At 37.5% G+C, this 17511-nt stretch overlaps 1 protein-coding gene across 3 annotated transcripts; it reads right to left on the bottom strand.

The window, feature by feature from the left end:
• Positions 1-2234: 2234 nt before the first annotated feature.
• Positions 2235-17013, bottom strand: LOC103716729 (glycine-rich protein). Of its 3 annotated transcripts, XM_088705620.2 has the most exons (14): positions 16473-17013; positions 15285-15532; positions 15117-15182; positions 14694-14772; positions 13340-13419; positions 13180-13203; positions 12887-13011; positions 12227-12440; positions 12089-12142; positions 8760-8806; positions 5103-5187; positions 4141-4204; positions 3929-4028; positions 2235-2502 (listed from the first exon to the last, which is right to left on the bottom strand). In XM_088705620.2, the coding sequence occupies exons 1-14, from the start codon at positions 16813-16815 to the stop codon at positions 2484-2486; spliced, it is 1548 nt and encodes a 515-aa protein (XP_088561746.1). In that variant the 5' UTR covers positions 16816-17013; the 3' UTR covers positions 2235-2483. The 3 variants fall into 3 exon arrangements, with proteins under 3 accessions (XP_088561746.1, XP_088561747.1, XP_088561748.1); XM_088705621.2 differs by lacking the exon at positions 15117-15182 and having other exon boundaries at positions 16473-17003; XM_088705622.2 differs by lacking the exons at positions 2235-2502; positions 3929-4028; positions 4141-4204; positions 5103-5187; positions 8760-8806 and adding an exon at positions 10789-10937 and having other exon boundaries at positions 16473-16955.
• Positions 17014-17511: the final 498 nt, after the last annotated feature.

The following is a 17511-nucleotide window of genomic DNA, read 5'->3' as shown; positions in this document are numbered from 1 at the left end:
AAGTTGGGATGGTGATGTAGGCATGTACAAAGTCATTGGAGTGGTGGCAAAGAGGAAATGCAACCTCATCTTGTGGCTTATCATCTAGGTTTGGTTTCTCTCTCTTTGATCAAAAGCTTTTGTTTCTTCACCTGAACCTAGATGTTCTCTGTGGCCTAAACCGCCTGATTCAGGCATCCGGAGCTGTACTGACAGCGAACTGGGACAGTTTTATAAATGAAAATGAGACCGGCGATGGAGAAGGAGAAGAAAAAAGAGAGAGAGAGAGAGAGTGGGGGGGGGGGAGGGAGAGAAAGAGGGAGAGAAAGGAAGAGAGAGAGGAGTGGGGGGAGGGGGGGAGAGGCTGGGGAGCGCCGTGCGGAAGAAACGGAGGCCAAAGAGCCGCAGAAGGAGGGCTTCGCCTCTGGTCCCCTGTTTTATTCGAAACAGGGGCCCAAAGGGAGCCCTTTTTATTTTTACGTTTTTTAAGTAAAAGTCGGTAAACCCATTGCCAACGTTACTTAATGGGTTTGCCGACTTTCACTTAAAAATCGCAAAAATAAAAGGAGCTCTTATTTCGAACAAAACAGGGGACCGGAAGCGGAGCCCCTCCTTCGCCTTCTCTGCGGCAGCTCCTTGGCCTCCACCTTCGTGCGGTGGCTCCTGGCTCTCATCTCCTCCACACGGCAGCTTTCTGGCCCTCCACTGGCCTCCCTCGGCCTCCCCCTTCTCTCTCTCTCTCTTTACCTTTCTCTTATTCTCCCTCTTCTCCGTCTCTTCTACCGTCGGTACAGGCCCGGTAAGGCACGGCACAATGCGGGTGCGTACCGACCCGTGTTGCCAAGCAACCGGTCGGAGGCCCGGTAGCAGCACAACAGATCCCTTTCTCTCTCTTTTTTTCTCTCTCCTGTACTCTCTCTCTCTCGCCTCTTTTATTGTGTCAGTACAGGCTCGATACAGTACGACGTGGCACGACGTAAGCCCGTATTGACCCGTGCTGCCGAGCAATCGATCCGAAGCCCGATAAAGGTATAGCAGACATTGAATGTACCAAAAGAAAAAAACAAAAAAAATTGAATGTCCAGATCAATCATCAACAAGTGTAAGAAAATAAAATAGTAAGCTCTGGTGGGTGAGGGTGTTGGACGTCCTCCCCAAAATATCAAAGTGAATTAAATCAAAGCAAGAATTGCTTTCATTATGGCTCAAAGAAAGGAGCTCTTTCTCTGTTTAGAATGGCAACAAACATAAATTTGTTGGATAAAGGAATACTAGGAATCATGCTCAAACATTGAAAAGATGGGTGCCCCAACCACATGCATCACAATGAGTAGTGTCCTCTCCCACTCCAATCAGCCTCCTCGAGATAAGATCATGGATGAGACACGGGGGAAAAGAACATGGCAACAGAGTATGAATTCCCACTTAATTTGCTGATAGAAAGCAAATCGAAATTGAAACCTAGAACACAGAACATTGTCTAGCACTAGAATTGTTGTCCAAGGTGTTCTTCATGAATGGTTATCTAAAATAGTTGATCCATTTGGTAATCTCAGAGGTCTGCTATCATTCCACCGTAGGCGCTGCACTCATAGTTGATCATGAACCCAGTTTCGAGCCTAAACTATATTCATTTTTATTTCGGCCGGATCTATTTAAAAGTTAACATGATCAGCTCTAGTCACACTTCCTTTAGTAAGGTTACTAAAACAAGATATGGCTGGTTCGCCTTGCTCCGATGATTCAATGCAACCAGAGCCCGTACCAGAATGATTTTACTTTGACTCACTGCAACTAGAGCTGGTTGCAATCTCGGGGCCCAACATCCTTCTGTATTTTTTTCTTAGATAACAAATGCACTTTCGATTTTCTATTGCTACATTTATGTTTCTCTCTATGTAGTTTTGGCTAAATTTCTTGCCTCATGGACACATGGTGCTAAGCCAACATGGATCTACATAATAATTAAATGAGTAATGTTATGGGCTCTTATCATATGCACACAAAACAATTTTTTTTACCATGTGGAAGGATCAGTGCAACTTACAAGATTTAATATCAAACACGGGATTTGCTGATTATGAAACTACCAAATCTGCGGGTGCGAGCTTGATGAACTTTTCATCTGCAAATGAAATATTCATAAAAAAGACTCTAAAAAGAAGTAATGCATCCAAGTAATTCCAGTGTATGGCTGCAGTTCTATGTATAAAGCAATGCTATGGTAACTTGCAGTCCATAACCATTAGATCGCGTTATACAACAAGAGATAGGTATCATTAGATTGATGGCTTATGTCAATTATAGACCTTTAGCATGTGTCAACCCTTACTATCTTCTTCATTGCAGAAGGCTTATAATATAATTAAGATAGATACCAAAGTGCAACCAAAAATAAGATGCTTAGACTCTCAATGAGAGATAAGTCTCATTTGTCTTCCTAAACAGTTTAGAAATATATCCATCATTTTTATATCATAACACAATTTTTCTTTCTCCACCAGCTATTTTTTATCTCCACACCTATATAAAAGAAAGAAGTCATTAGATTTAATAGGGGAATATTAACAAAGCTGTTTCAAATAACCATGGAGTTTTTTTTTTTTTGGGATAAACTACATACAGTAGAGATGCCACAAATTAGTTGAAAGGGATGCAAAAAATAAGCAAAATTCAGAATGCAAGATTTGAGTTTTTATACTTGACATACATACATATCTCATATGCCAATATAAATAATTTAAATAGTCAATTAAATTACATTACATACCTTTGTTTTAATTTTCCATTTATTTATAGTTCTATAAATACACAAAAAGAAATATCCGATTCTTCTCTTGCATTTGATTGTAAAAATCGCCAAAACCTAGCAACCAATCTTAGCTCATCTGGTTGGGACAACCCTCCATTTTAAAGAGGTCTAGGATTCAAACCTCGATAATGGCATCCTTATTCTCGAAAGAGAGTTGCAGGGAGAGAGGTTTAACAGATGGGCCTCATTTCAAGTACTCTTGTTCTTCTGACACCTTGTTTGTCTCAATTTTTCCCTCATTGCCAGTTAAAATAGAATTTACTGCTAGTTAACATAGAAATTACTAATTAATAACGAAAATGCCATAATCTAAGACATAATGTCAGGATAAACAATTATCAGAGACATATTAATTATTCCATCCTGACTTTATAAAAATCCAAATTCTTGATAATGATTTAGACATCTTAAGACATAATGTCAGGATAAACAATTATCAGAGACATTTTAATTATCCCATCCTGACTTTATTAAAATCCAAATTCTTGATAATGATTTAGACATCTTACAAATGTAGACTGAAACTAACAGGCTCGTTTGTTGCAAAATTATATATATCAGATCAAATTATTCTATCCTATGCCATTTAAAGTGTTCCGACCAAATACACATCCAAGTAACCCTCCCAAACTCTCTCTGCCCCCTCACCCCCCTTGATGACACCAATTGCTGCTACAGGACATAAGAGGGAATAGAACATTCCAAGCCACGTTCATCGAATAAAACATATACAATAAGTAACCAAATTAAAAAGATTCAACATCCTAGACAACACCAAGTTCATTCATGGAATAAAACATGAAACAAATTTAATGACGGAAGGCTTCAGATAGATCCAGTGATCCGTTTGGACCAATGTTCCCAGATTGCCTCAGGGCAGAAAGGCATTCACCAGTGTCCAAAGAAAAAGAATTACTAGGAGTATATTTGTGAGAACGCTACTTATATCGATTAGCATACTATAGCAGTTTCCTAGTAGATTATGGAGTTACATCATCTCGAAAGTCTGAAGGTCACCAAAAATACTCTGACATGCAATTGATGACTGGTGGTCGCCTAGCATATGCAATCATTTCCTCGAGGTAAAAATTGAAGTGTAGTAAGTGACAATAAGGAAAACTGGTTCAGGGTACACACAGTTGCTCCACATGCTGAGTGATGACATCTGGGCAAGACTGGGCTCGGAGTAGTTCCAAGCGATGGAAATGTGGGACAAACTGTAGGACATAATCTTCATCTGCAGGCATGAGTTGATCAATGCAAGTCATCCCTCATTTTTTGATAATAATAGAAACAGTAATCCAAAGCACATAAAGGAAAATAAACTGGTCGATGCTACAAAAACTTACTCTCTTTAACAGTTCCGTAAAGCCAACATAGAACCTCATCAGCAAATGCCAGGCATACACCACCCTGCAATGTTTAGAACACATCTTTACTACCCAATGGAATTGCACTCAACATTAACCACTGACTGAATAATCATTTTACCATGTACAGATGATTTTATGCACAATATACCTAAATTCAGATCTAGAAAAGTTCAAAGTGAATATTTAGCTTAGAATTATGGGTAACAACTTCAGAACTAGCTGGTCACAGTTGTGGATAAAGACTACCAAAGGAATGGAGTTTTAAAAGTACTCACCAAGACTACACTAAGGAAGAAGTCAGCGAAAGTGATCTCATAACTAAGAAAAGCGGTATCAGAAACGAAGAATGAGGGAGGTACCACTCTCCCATTGGGAACAGTTAGAAATCATGTAGTACAGGGGTGGAAGGTGAATTTTAGAAGGATGAAACAAAAACAAGCAGCAGTGTGCACAACACGGCAGATTGCCTCCTAGAATGCTATATGGGCTAGTTTTTGCCATCAACAGATTTTGGACCTGCTATACTTTAACTTATAGCTTGATATTCGAACCCTGCCCCTCTATTGAAGGACAAGAAAATTAACATTTCTAAGCCAAAAAATCACTATAACGAGCTCCTCGTTCATTGAAGTAATCTAGTTAGACATAATAGGTCATATTGTAATGAGCTCCTTTTTTTATTCTTCTACACAATAAAACATTTGGTCCTAAATATAAAAACCAAATCACAATAGTTCAAGCAGACCTATTGGTTTTCCAGCCTTCATACCCTTATGCTTAAAGTGCAGTTGAAGAGATGGAATTGTATGTTTTCCAGAAAATACACTATCTAGTACTTCTTAAGCAGGTAGCCACACGTTAAAATGATAATGAAAGGTAGGAATTGGAAAAGACAGCATCAATCTCCTCATTGTATTTACACGTATTAATTTGCATACCTGCCAATAGTTCTTCATTTTCACTCTCTGTGTTATATCTTTGGTTCTTAACCTCTCAGTCCGGACAAGTATCCCAGCATCATTCCTGCATTAGAAAACAAGTTTTAGAGTATTAATAAGCATAAAATGTAACAAAAATCTAGCAGAACAAACAGCTCAAATTTATTGTATGATCTAACCAGCTCCAGTAGTGAAACCACCAACAATAATCAAACAGTAAATTAGTTTGGCCTCTCAACCAAACCATTGACCATGAGTAAAGTAACACCATTTAATGGAATTAAATCACCCTCTAATTCTTAAGCTTTTTATTAACAAAATAGAAAATAACAGCATTTTAAAATGAGGGTGCATGCGGCCACATATGCATATGCAATCCTTTGACTGCACTGCATTGCCTATATGTAGTTAATATATGCAGTCATGCCGCATATGGACCAAAAGGCCCACATAACATTGTGCCGCAGCATATACAGCCTGCTTAGCATGGTGCTGCCGCATATATGACATGCTTAGCATTGTCGGTTCACATATGTGGCCCACTTTTATGTGGACTCATGTGGATATGGTGGCTTCAAGCTGATAGTTTGGTTGGATGCCGATTTTCAACAGGCTGGATAGAGGTATTAAAAAAGTCAACATGTTAACTATGTTACAGTTGTTTCTGTTAGGTGTAAGCAACAAGTAATTTTATGTAGACTCATGTAACTGGAGCGGATTCAAGCTGCCGGTTGGTTGGACGTGGACAGGCTGGATAGAGGTATTAAGAATGTTAATCCGTTAACTATGTTATAATTGTTTCCGTTTGTTGACCCTAGTATGATTTTGATGTTTACAAAGCCATTGAGGTCATATGGTAGTACTAATGCCATTAACTCAATTGATCTAGTACATAAATACTTAAGGAAGAAAGAAACGATACATTCTTGATACGCTCTACATATACGATTGAAACAACTCTCAATAACTCATCTAAAGACAAATTTATTAGAAAAACTTGAGGAAAAACCTAAATTTCAGTTTGACAAAGTTAAAAGTCAAGTTTCTTTTGTTAAAGGGCAATTCTGTCTTTTTCATAGTTAAAGAGATGAAATTTTTATGCGCCATGCATCCTAAATGAAAATAAATGACTCGCTATGTCTTATATTAGTTTTGTGTGCAAATCTAACCTAAAGATGCAGAAAATCAGGATTGGAGTCGATCCCAGAAAGTTTGGAGCCGACTCTGGCAGATTTGGCACAGTACTAGGGTCGACCCTAGAAATTTGGCACAGTACTCGAGTCGACCCCAACCAGTTTCAACAGAAGTTTGCTCACTGTTTTTTTTGTCAGAGCCGATTTCACCAAAGCTCGAGTCGACCCCAGCCATGCTCGGGTCGACCCCATCAAAATCCGAGTCGATCCCAGCTTGTATCAACAGAAAAGTGTTCTCTGAAATTCCGTCAGAGCCGACTCCATCAAAACTCGAGTCGACCCCAGGCAAGCCCGAGTCGACCCCAGGCAAGCCCGAGTCGACCTAAGGGCGACTGACAGCCTAACGGCTAGTTCTGCAGATGTACTTTTTAAGGCTCCAACGGCTATAAATGGCTAGTTTCTTCAATCCAATGGCTAGAAACTGATTTTTGGAGGTTGGAGAAGTATTTAAGAGCCACTATTCATCAGAAAAAAATATCCTTTTGAGAATTTAAGTGAGCATTCAAGAAAAAGAGATATTCAAGAGAGTTTCATTCATTGCTTCAGTTCAAATCCAAAAGAAGGGTGTCGAGCAGAATTCAAGTGCCTTCAAGAGCTCAACCAATTCATTGAAGAGTGAAGCAATCTCAGTGAAGAAAAGAAAAGTGCCTTCAAAGTGATAACATTTCTCTTTTCTTCTCTTTAGTGCATATTTGTCTTATTTGCTCATTAAGGAGCTTTATACTTTGATTCACTTATTCTTCTTGTAAGGTTTGTTGGTGAGCCCGTAAAACCAACTGTGTAGGTTTGTTGGTGAGCCCGTAAAACTAATGGTGTAGGTTCTTGTTGGTGATCCCGTAAAATTAACTGTTAGGTTTTTGGATTGTGAGCCTGGTAAAACAATCCAACTGTAATCCGAGGGGTTATAGTGAATTTCCAATGGAACGCTTGGAGAGTGGACGTAGGTGCCTTGGAGTGCACCGAACCACTATACGTGCTTGTGCTTGCATTGTGTTTACTTTGTGCCACTTACTTTATTTCCTTTATTATATTAAGTAGTTGCTCTAGCTTGATTTCTTAAAGTGATTTAATTGTAATTGCCTAGAGTTTAATTACTCTTGCTTCCACTGCACTTATACTCTTCACATAGGCCAGATTGAGTCTTCATTTACAAATTAATTTGAGGTCATAAAATTTAGAAAACCCAATTCACCCCCCCTCTTGGGTTGTCACCTTGGGCAACACCGTTAGGTGTTAAGCAACAATTAGTAAGCATTTATTGTTAGCTGTTCTTGTTACTAGTATTGCTATTATTTATCCAAAAAATATTGCTAACACTATTGTTTGTATTCAACATATTTATATTTTTGAATAGTTAAAAATAGTAAATGTATTATGCAACAGCACACACGGCCCGCATATTGCACGCGCACTATGAGGTCCCTTGACCGCCCACGTACCGCTACCGCTACCACTTCCTGAAACATGAGGAAAGAATATGATCTGCATGAAAATATATTGTTGCGGCCAATCAAGAACAACTCCCACCATTAGGGCAAAACATATATGCATCAGTGATGGTGGTGGGACTGGGATGCTGATGCCCCTATTAGAATAATTGTGATATCCTACGGGTAGCCCTTGTAAAATCTGCGACCTTTTCTTGATTTTTCCTCACCATGCAGTCTATCAACACCCAATCCCCGGCTATCATAGTCTTCCTTATATCTTCATCACAATTTACATCAAGGTTTACCTCGATTTTTAGCCAAAGAATAACTGAAAGATGCATCTTCCATCCAAGTTTGCCAACAGAAAACTCACCTACCCACCATATATTGCATAATTTTTTATTAGATATAATATGACCTGAATGCAATTCATGACAGCGCAAGTACTTCACAATGGAAAATAAGGCGGGCGAATCTAGGACTCTTAAAAGTTTTCAAATGAGACCTCTCAAAGTTTTCTAGTCATTAGAAGCAGCCATTTATGGGGGAATGTCCAAAAATAACCCCCACGAGTATTTGGCATTTTATCAAGCACATACAATGGATTTGGAATGTAAATTCAGGCCTTATTTTGTAAGGAGAACATTTATGCTATCATAGCTAACCTATTTGTTTATAGTCTTTAGAATGCGTGCTCTAGTTATTTTTAACACATTCACGCTCTAGTTTTTTTTTTTTAACACATTCACATCCATATGATTTGTCCAGATGCAACTGAATGGGGCCCTTTATTGTTGTTCCACTATTTATTTCCTTGTGCTTTGGAAATGATCTCAATAAACTGTGCAGCTTACATCTCAGATCACAATGAGGTTCATGCTGTACATCACTAGGCTGTCTTAGCCTTTTAATGGTTGGTTATAGCATGGTTACTTAGGTTACCATGCAATCAAATCAAAGGAAATGCAACCCAACATAGTATAAGCTATTATGGCAAGAAAAGGGGATAAATGATGTTTAAGAGACAGAACTACCTGAATCCAATTACAATATATGGAACCCCAGCAAGAAATGATTGGATCTGCAAGAATGAAAGTCAAGTTAAAATCCTCGATGCCATCATGAAGCATGCCATCCATATAACAAACTTAAGATTCCACATGACAGAAAAAAGTGAAGTAATCTTGTTTAACATCTCTTAAACTTATATTTAATTTATATCAGGATAACTAACAATGCATTGTAGAACCAGAACTTCGAAGGCATATATCCACATTATAAGAAGATCGTTATAATCCCCTTTTGTTGGCTAACTGTACATCCCTTATTAAGCAGGCAAATGCCTTACCACAAACCAGACTAAAAACTGAGCCAAACAAAAAATAAAAGCAGTACTAGAATAAAATTTAAAAAAAAGCCAATTAATCAACCACATATATTCACATTAGAGCAACCAGCCCCAACGGGCTCAAGAGCATTGGCACGAAAATGGCAAAACCAGTCAACAACCAAAATGCTGCAGATTAAACAGATCCTGGTAAAAGACGACAGCAGTGCTAATAATATGTAACATGTATGGACAATTTACATTATCCAACAAACAAGGAACTCTGATGTTCCTGTATGACTCGTGTGAATCTTTTTTGACATTTTGCAACTTAACAAGGATTTGGCTTTAATTATTTAAGGTGCCTGATAGAAATGATGGGAACAGGAAGAATCAATGGATGAACGCATGATCAACTTGTTTGCAGCTATTTAAAGAATGTTTTTGTATCAGTTGCTACTTAAAAAAGCTTCTTACACAAAAAATTGCTTCATAAAGTCAAATCATTCTGTTGTAAACTCTATTCTGCCAAAGAAAAGTTGCAAAAAACTGAGAAGAATGAATACATGGTACTTTACAAAACATTAGGAGCATCAAACAATTTCAAACTCAATTGTTATATGCACAGTTTAATGTTCAGACAAAACCAATCCAAAAGCAACAGGTATCCATCAAATTTGATCAGTTTCAGGTCACGACGACAAAGCTTGGTTGAAAACAGTCTCCAAGTCTCATTTTAGCATCTGGGTTTTGCTTATGGATAATAAATTGCACAGCAGGAGAAAATTTTCAAAGAGAAACTCTAAATTTTGCGAGTTTTGAGAAGTTCTAAAAGAATTTGGGTGCTCAGGTTTGATAAAAAAGAATTTAAAATATTTTTTTATGTTCAGGCTGCTTCCAATAGGTCTAGAACCATGAACTGTCAAAAGACCCTTAACAAACAAATAAAATGCAATTACAGAAATTCAGCAGAACTTTTTTCCTTATCATGAATTTGATAAATTGATGATGAATTTAACTTCTTAATTGTTGAAGACTTACATTAAAAAATTAATCAAAACATGAACTAGTCCCATTTTCTCTCTCATATTCTAGTAATTTAGTCGCGTTTACATCCATGTCTATCATAAAGGAGGACTGGAAGCAGATCTGACTTTGTTATCCAACTGCATCATTGACATCAGTTATAAGTTGATTTATTAGCAGCTTCTGTAAGAACCGTCTGACTTGATCGGTAGCAACTAGCAAGTAACTTTCAAAACCATCAAATATCGATAATGCATTGGTCTATCTTGAGTTTTGTCCAGCAGCTTAATATAAGCAGATTTCAGGTGCTCCAAATGCACAAACACATATCAGCTCATCAATGTGCTTCAAAATGTGCACAATGTCCAGCTTCACAAATAGAGCGCACACATGCGCAGCTCAACTTGTCAGTGCACTCCAAAATGAGCAAAAAGACCAGTTTCACAATTATCATAAGTTCTCTCACACACAAATGAACTCATCAATGTGCTCCAAAATGTGCAAAAAGACCAGCATCATAAATAGCATAAGCAGATTCAAGTGTGCAAAACATACATCCACACATATCAACTCATCAATGCACTCCGAAATTTGCAAAATATTCAGTGAAAAATATACAACAAGTCTATGCTCTATTACTCTCCACATTATATATCCTTCATCTCTACCATATACACACACATATATCAACTCAACAATGCACTCCAACGGATCTATCCTCTATTATCCTGTAGGATCAATCAAGTCTTTCACATTATATATCCTTTCGTTCCATGAGATTCCTTGCAAGTTTTAGGTGCCGAAAAATGTACTAGTGCTGTCTAAAATTGAAGTGTTGCCCTCACCTCTATAGATACTCCTGCAAGCATTAGCAAGAAGTTCTTCACATTAAATGCCCATGTCTAGAGGATACCTTAAAAATATTAGCTTTTTGAGAAAGTACTGAGATTTCCTTAAAATTTGATCCACCCCTCTCACCTCTTCATATACTTTCTCCTGGAAGCAACACAACAACCAGTATATCTTAAACTCTCACAAAACAAATTTAACTTCAGCACCATTCCTCCGTAAATCTGAGTGCTACAAGTAACCATGGTTTTTATTTTTGAAGAAAATATTACAATATTATTCTGGCAAAGTTTTTCAGGCAATTGGTTATTTAGAGTTTTATGGAGTTTGTCTGTAACGTAGGTCAGTTCAACAACCTACTTCAACAGGAATGTCATGACTAACAAGAACTCTCTCAATGTTGTTAGAAGAAATGTTAAATTGGTGGCACAGAGATCCTTCCTATCTACACCACTACCTACACTGAGCCATTAAGGAAATGAAGATCATAGAAGTGGCTACAGGTGTTACCCAGAACTTCAGACAGGTGACAACTGTCCTTGAGTCCTAATGTGTCTGACCATTTTTATATAAAAAAATATAAAAATAAGCATATCAGAATAGTAACATATGTAGACTGTTAATCTAAGTGAACTAATAAATGGAGCATTTTCCTTGCATGACACCTAAAAGCATCGATAAACTTCATGTGATATTGTTTAACATTTGCTACAGTTGAATGTTTCTAAAAGTAAACTCCAAAAGGATGTCCCATGCACTGATACTTCCAGCTGATGTAAGCAGCATGCTCCATCTTTTAGTACCAACCAGCATCATGCTATGTTGTGTCAAATTGATGAAAAGAGACAGTTCAGTGTTCCTGAATATGCACATGTAAGTTGCAGTACTAGGCATTCACTTTTGGTCTTTCACATTTTAACTTTTGGCTTTCTCATCTGTAGGTGCTTTGTGAACTTTCTTTCTTTCTTCTACTTATCAACAATTAAATAAAACAGGGAGCAAGAACTCAGAAAAGAGCAAAAAGAAGAGAATATTGATCAGAAAAGGTACAATATACATGGATTGCATGATTAAATTGCAAATAACTAGAGGATCCGACAAGTAGAATTTTGACTTTAAGAAGTCATATGCATTTACAACAAAAAAGTAACAGAATCATACCCAGAATTTCAGTAGCTTCTCCCGTTCGTATCTTTCTTCTGTACGATAATCCAACTGTAGTGAATGACAGTCAAAAACCAAGATTAGATGAATAGACTATATAACAACACACTCTAGATTATGGAAAGAAATATTTACCTCCCGGCTTGTTTTTAACTCCACATAGAATCTCCTTCCATCATCAGTTGAATCACAGCAGTCCATCTCCGCACCCATAATAATACGATGTGCACCTAATTTGGTTTTAATTACAGAACAGAATTCTACATTTGCATCAATGCCTTTGCCATCTGCATCAATTTCTCTGGAGTTCTCAGTTGCAAGGTTCTCAAAAGCATAGCCCCAATAACATCTGCCATAAATACAAGCAAAATAGGAGGTTTGAGGTGCAACTCTTCTATAATCCCCAAAACAGAGGATACTAGCTAGATTGCAACTTACCACACATTTTTTCAGCTTTTATGCAATTTTATGAACATAAGAGACTATGCATGCAAAGCTAGCAGCTTCAAGAACTATGGTGGAGAATTGAAAGATTCGGAATATTTGTTTTTGGAAGGCATACATGTCTACATTCCATCCAGGCTCATTTGCTAGACCAATACTTATCACTATATGAGAAAGAAGGAGCCAAAGAAGTAAAGTTATCTGAATTTCACAGCATCAGTAAGTCTTAAGTCTCCAAGCATTGATACGTTGATTTTATGCTACCAACCATAGAGTAAAGATAGAAAGTGGTAAAATTAAAACAAAACCTACGATTTTCATGCCACAAGACACTAAAACAGTAAGGATTACCTTCGACGGTCTACTTCACTTTGTGGTCTTTCAGGAAGCTTATGCACATCAAGATAAACAACACCATTTCTTTTGTGCACACCCATTTTCCATGGCTCATTTCTTATATAAGCCGTAGTCAGTATCTGATGATACAACAGCAAACTTTTAACATTCAAATCCATATAAAAGCAAACGTGAGTTGCTTCTCAACGCTCAAAATTTTAATATTTTCAGTCAGATAGAATTGTGATTTGAAACTGTAATATAGAAAGCAGGTGCTATAAAGTCTACACAATGGAAAAAGTGCATACCTTGTTGAGATTGTTACGGAAAGTCTGCCAAACAGCCAATAGACAACATAGAATAAGTTAAAAACAGAACAGCATGCATCTTAGTTACAAGCATGAAGCAATTATACAATTCTTGTGTAAAGAGAACAAGGTTAGATGATACAAAGGTATAGAATATTACCACAAAATGTATATTTTGAAGAGGTATATTTTTGTTTCTTATGCAAGCAAGAAGATCACCAAAACCTTCAGAGCCCAAGTCTGAAAGAGAAAAAGAACAGGAAGTTGCGGGCATAGTTACACCCACTGAACAAAACCATGACAAACATGGTGATAAGTGTAAAGAAAACCATTACCGGACTATCAGGAAACTTCAAATAGCAAAGTATCAGAAATTACAGACAAGCAACCAGTTTCTACTCTCAGCAAATTACTTAATGATAGAGAGTTGCTCAATTAACTATAGTAGAATTGAACGACTTCTATGTCGAGTAGAAAAAAGAAAAGGACATCAAGATAAGTAGTGAAAAACATAAGTGGACTGCCATTGAAGTCATAGCATCAAAAATTCACCCATCTTTAGTTAATAAACACCACCACCAGGAGAACATAAAAAAATAATGCTACCTCAGGCAGAAACAGACAAGAAAACAAGTTGCAAGACACCAAATCGCACTAACACCTCCTGCACACATGCACATGCATGCATATGCATATGCATACCAAGAAAAAAAAAAGGATGGGCAAGTACGGATGGAAGGAAAAGAGCATCAAAGTGAAACTTCAAAAATTAATTAGTTAGATATAAACAATACATTCATGAATATCAAGCAAAAGCCAAAAGAAAAAATGAGCACATTAACTTTCACTTTTCAATTCTTATATAATTGATTAACAGAAAAATTCTATCAAATAAGGATTTTAGCATCAATGAAATTAAAAAAATTAGAAAATCAATTTTTTTTCCAGTCAACGTTAAAAAGGTGTCTTTGGTGTCATACTTCTTTTATGTTGTCAACTCTCAATTCAGAGCTCAGATCAACAGGTAGACCCAACTCCCAAGCTAACATGTCAAAGAAATGCATTAAACTTCTCTTGGCAGAAAATCATCAAATCCTTTCTTAAAAGATCCATGTACCTAAGGATTGAATATTTGACTGAAGCTGATCAATTCTGCTGAAAAGATCAGTTTCGGCCTGAAATGATCCAAAGTGATGCATTCTTTTAACCAGTTTCAACTGGTCACATCCAGCTTTGGCCAGTTTTTGTTTCAACCTAAAAGATCAAGCCTGAATTTGTGTAGATGGATCTCTTGGAACAAGGATTTACCCCTTGGTGGGGGCAAAAGCAAAGGTATACAGCCCACCCGAACAAATAGGAAAAATATTATTAGTTACAATTAGCTATATTTCCAATTAAAGAACATGGTATCATATGATCAAATGATCAGGAAAGAAATTGAATAGCTAGTTTCATGGTTTTATTTTCGAGATTATGTGAGAACCACACATGTATTGGTAGGCAATAATTATCACCTCTTTTTTCAACAAATGATTCAAACCCTTGATTCAGATGTGCTCCAACATCCTGACAAATAGAGCGTTTGAAAAGTCTCTGGAAAAATTAAATAAAAAAGAGAGAGAACACAAGTTAATGTGAAATATTGACATGTCAAAGCCTCTGTATAAGCAATACATAATCTCTGCATTGATGTGCATCAAATTAAGCATGCAAAAATACCGAAAATCCAAATATACTTTTGAAGAGGCTATGGAATTTCCAATATTATTACAGCACAACGAACAAGAATGGGACCAAAAAAAATACCTCATCAACTGCAGAAAACATTTTGGCAGATTTCGTAAAGATAATTGAGGTCAGAGGAACAACAAAATTAGCTTGCACTAACCACAGATACAATCAATAAGAGATATTAAATAATAGCTCAAGACTCTCACCAAGCTGCGGTCATCAAAATAGACATCTCCACCTTCAACCCGGCTATAGCATGCAATCTCACAAGGCTTTCAGATGAATTTTCAAATGATTACAAATGACTCAGCATATCAATGTGATGAAAGAAATGCAATAACTAGCGGAAAACAAAGGGAAATGTCTGAAAGTACCTCTTGAATTGCAATGGCTTTCCTCGACAAAGTCTCTTCACTCTTTGTGAGCTTCATTTCAGAGACAAAGCGTTCATCATTACGCCCATTTGCATGTGAAAACCTACCATAGCCAAAGTTTTGCCTTTGCATATATCCTGGTCGTGGAAGCAGAGGTGGACCTCTATCATTGGGGTATCCAGACTGCCATCTACCACGTCCAAAATTACCTCTACCATGGTTGTTAGTACTTTGAAGAGGTGGTAACACTGCCATACAGAATTTGTCATTGCAAGTGAAATTGGTTATCAAACATATCAAAAACCATAACCATCAAGCTCCCAAATATTTAGGTCAGCTTTATGACCATTTGTTTCCACAATGTTCATATGAAGAGCAACCCTAATAAGAAAGCAAAATTTACTTCGTTGCCTCTGGTCTGCATGCTCAAAAAGTCTATGATAGAAGTTCATAAATCCAAATTTCCTTTAAGATAGCTGCTATCTATGAGAAAACTTGTAATTTGATTAAGTTGACAAAGAATTATTTTTACTAAATGCCTTCCCAGTGAAAGGACAAATTATTAAGGAGTTAAAGACTCTTGTCAAAGTGACATGTAAAGCAAGAAGCATGAATCCAACCCAATTCCATTAAAACTTAATTAACTGATGAGGAAAAAAAAAATCAATTGGAAGGAGCAAAATTCTAAATCAAAATGGTAGAAAACTGCCAAACTAAGGGCCTTCATCTACTTAGATTCACATTTACACAATCTTATCTCATCAATTTTTCTCAAAAAGGAATTACGTGATGCACTCAAAGCTTCTTTAAGAATAAATCAGACTATAGAACCATTCAGGCGGCACAAGTGAATCACTTCCTTGGCTATATTTTCATGGAACTAAGATTTAACTGGAAAGAGCTCATTTACTTATTTCTGATTCACACAATCGCCAAAATTGAGAAACAAGCCAAACTAAACTAACTTTTCATCCATCAAAGCAAATTAATAAAGCACACAATCAGAAACCAAACATCACTTCGAACTTATAAATACATCCACGCAAAATTCATAAAATGTGCAAATGTCGGAAAATTAAAAATCGATCGTCCAAAGAAAAACCCTCAGATATATATAATCTATCAAATTAGCTCAAATCCATCAGAATTTAAAAAGGGGGAAAACAGATAACTTTTTGGAATCCATACCGGGAACTGGAAACGGGCTACGAGCCGGCGTTCGCATGTACTCCTCGTTGTCGGAACCAAAGAGATCCCTCTCCTCTTCTTCCACCTCCCCGGCCCCGATCGTGGTCGCGACCGTGTCGTCCTCCTCCCCATCGCTGCTGCTCCTACTGCTGCTGCCCCGGCTCCTCCCGCTGCCACTGCCGCTGCTGGAGGAGGATGAGGCCGAAGAGGAGGCGGAGGAATCGCGGCTGCCGTCCTCCTCCTCCTCGTCGGCCTCCCCGCGTCCTCGCTCCTCTTCCTCCTCCTCCACCTCCTGCTCGAAATCCTCCCCAAAGACGTCTACGTCTTGCTCGGAGAAATCCATTTCTTTCGCTTTCTCCCCTCTCGCTCCCGGTTTCGGGTCTCGGCACAGAGAAAGAGCGAAGAGAAGAAGCGCGAGTGTTTGATGTTTTAACTGAGAGAAATGATAGCGTGGTGGCGAGAGGCGAGAGACCTGATAGATTTCGGGGTTGGGGTACCTAGCCCTCTCTTACTGGAGGAGCCGCTCGAGGTGTCCGAAACCGCGAGCGAGCCCCAGACCGAGCCAGTTGTTTCGAGGGTTGGCCGGGTACGGATGGAGATAAAAAATTGTTACATGTACATTTGTACCAATATTTTTTAAAAAAATATAGATATAAATATAAATGTTAAATATAAACTTGATATCTATATTTATTTTAAATATAGGTATAAATTAGATATTAAGTATATCAAATACAAACGAATATGGATACGAATCGGATAGTAAATATATTCATGCTCTCTTGTTCGAATGCAGATATAAATCGAATACTTTTTTGGATATTAATCAAATTTAAACAAAATTCAAGCTATTTACGTATATAAGCGGGTTCAAACTATAGGTAGAGTAGCGATCAAGCTAAAATTTTCAAATGATGAAACTTGGAGGGTGAATAATTTGCTCAGCCTTCTTCGCTATTTTTTATTGGTAAGGCTAGAATGATTGCACTATTAATTTGGATCGAACACTAAATTCTAATTTTGAACAATACCATGATGG

This window comes from Phoenix dactylifera, chromosome 10 (genome assembly GCF_051530095.1).
Source record: "Phoenix dactylifera cultivar Ajwa chromosome 10, Ajwa_hap1_PhDact_Kaust_v1.1, whole genome shotgun sequence".
Lineage (NCBI taxonomy): Eukaryota > Viridiplantae > Streptophyta > Magnoliopsida > Arecales > Arecaceae > Phoenix > Phoenix dactylifera.
This window is presented reverse-complemented; position numbering and strand designations above follow the sequence as displayed.

What these genes read in the sequence shown, in the direction of transcription:
- LOC103716729 (XM_088705620.2), bottom strand. Translation starts at nt 16,815, where the DNA reads ATGGATTTCTCCGAGCAAGACGTAGACGTCTTTGGGGAGGATTTCGAG. An exon ending in AAGCCATTGCAATTCAAGAG is followed by an intron (nt 15,183 to 15,284) that starts GTACTTTCAGAC and finishes TTCATCTGAAAG; the next exon opens with CCTTGTGAGATTGCATGCTA. An exon ending in ATTTTGATGACCGCAGCTTG is followed by an intron (nt 14,773 to 15,116) that starts GTGAGAGTCTTG and finishes TAATTTTTCCAG; the next exon opens with AGACTTTTCAAACGCTCTAT.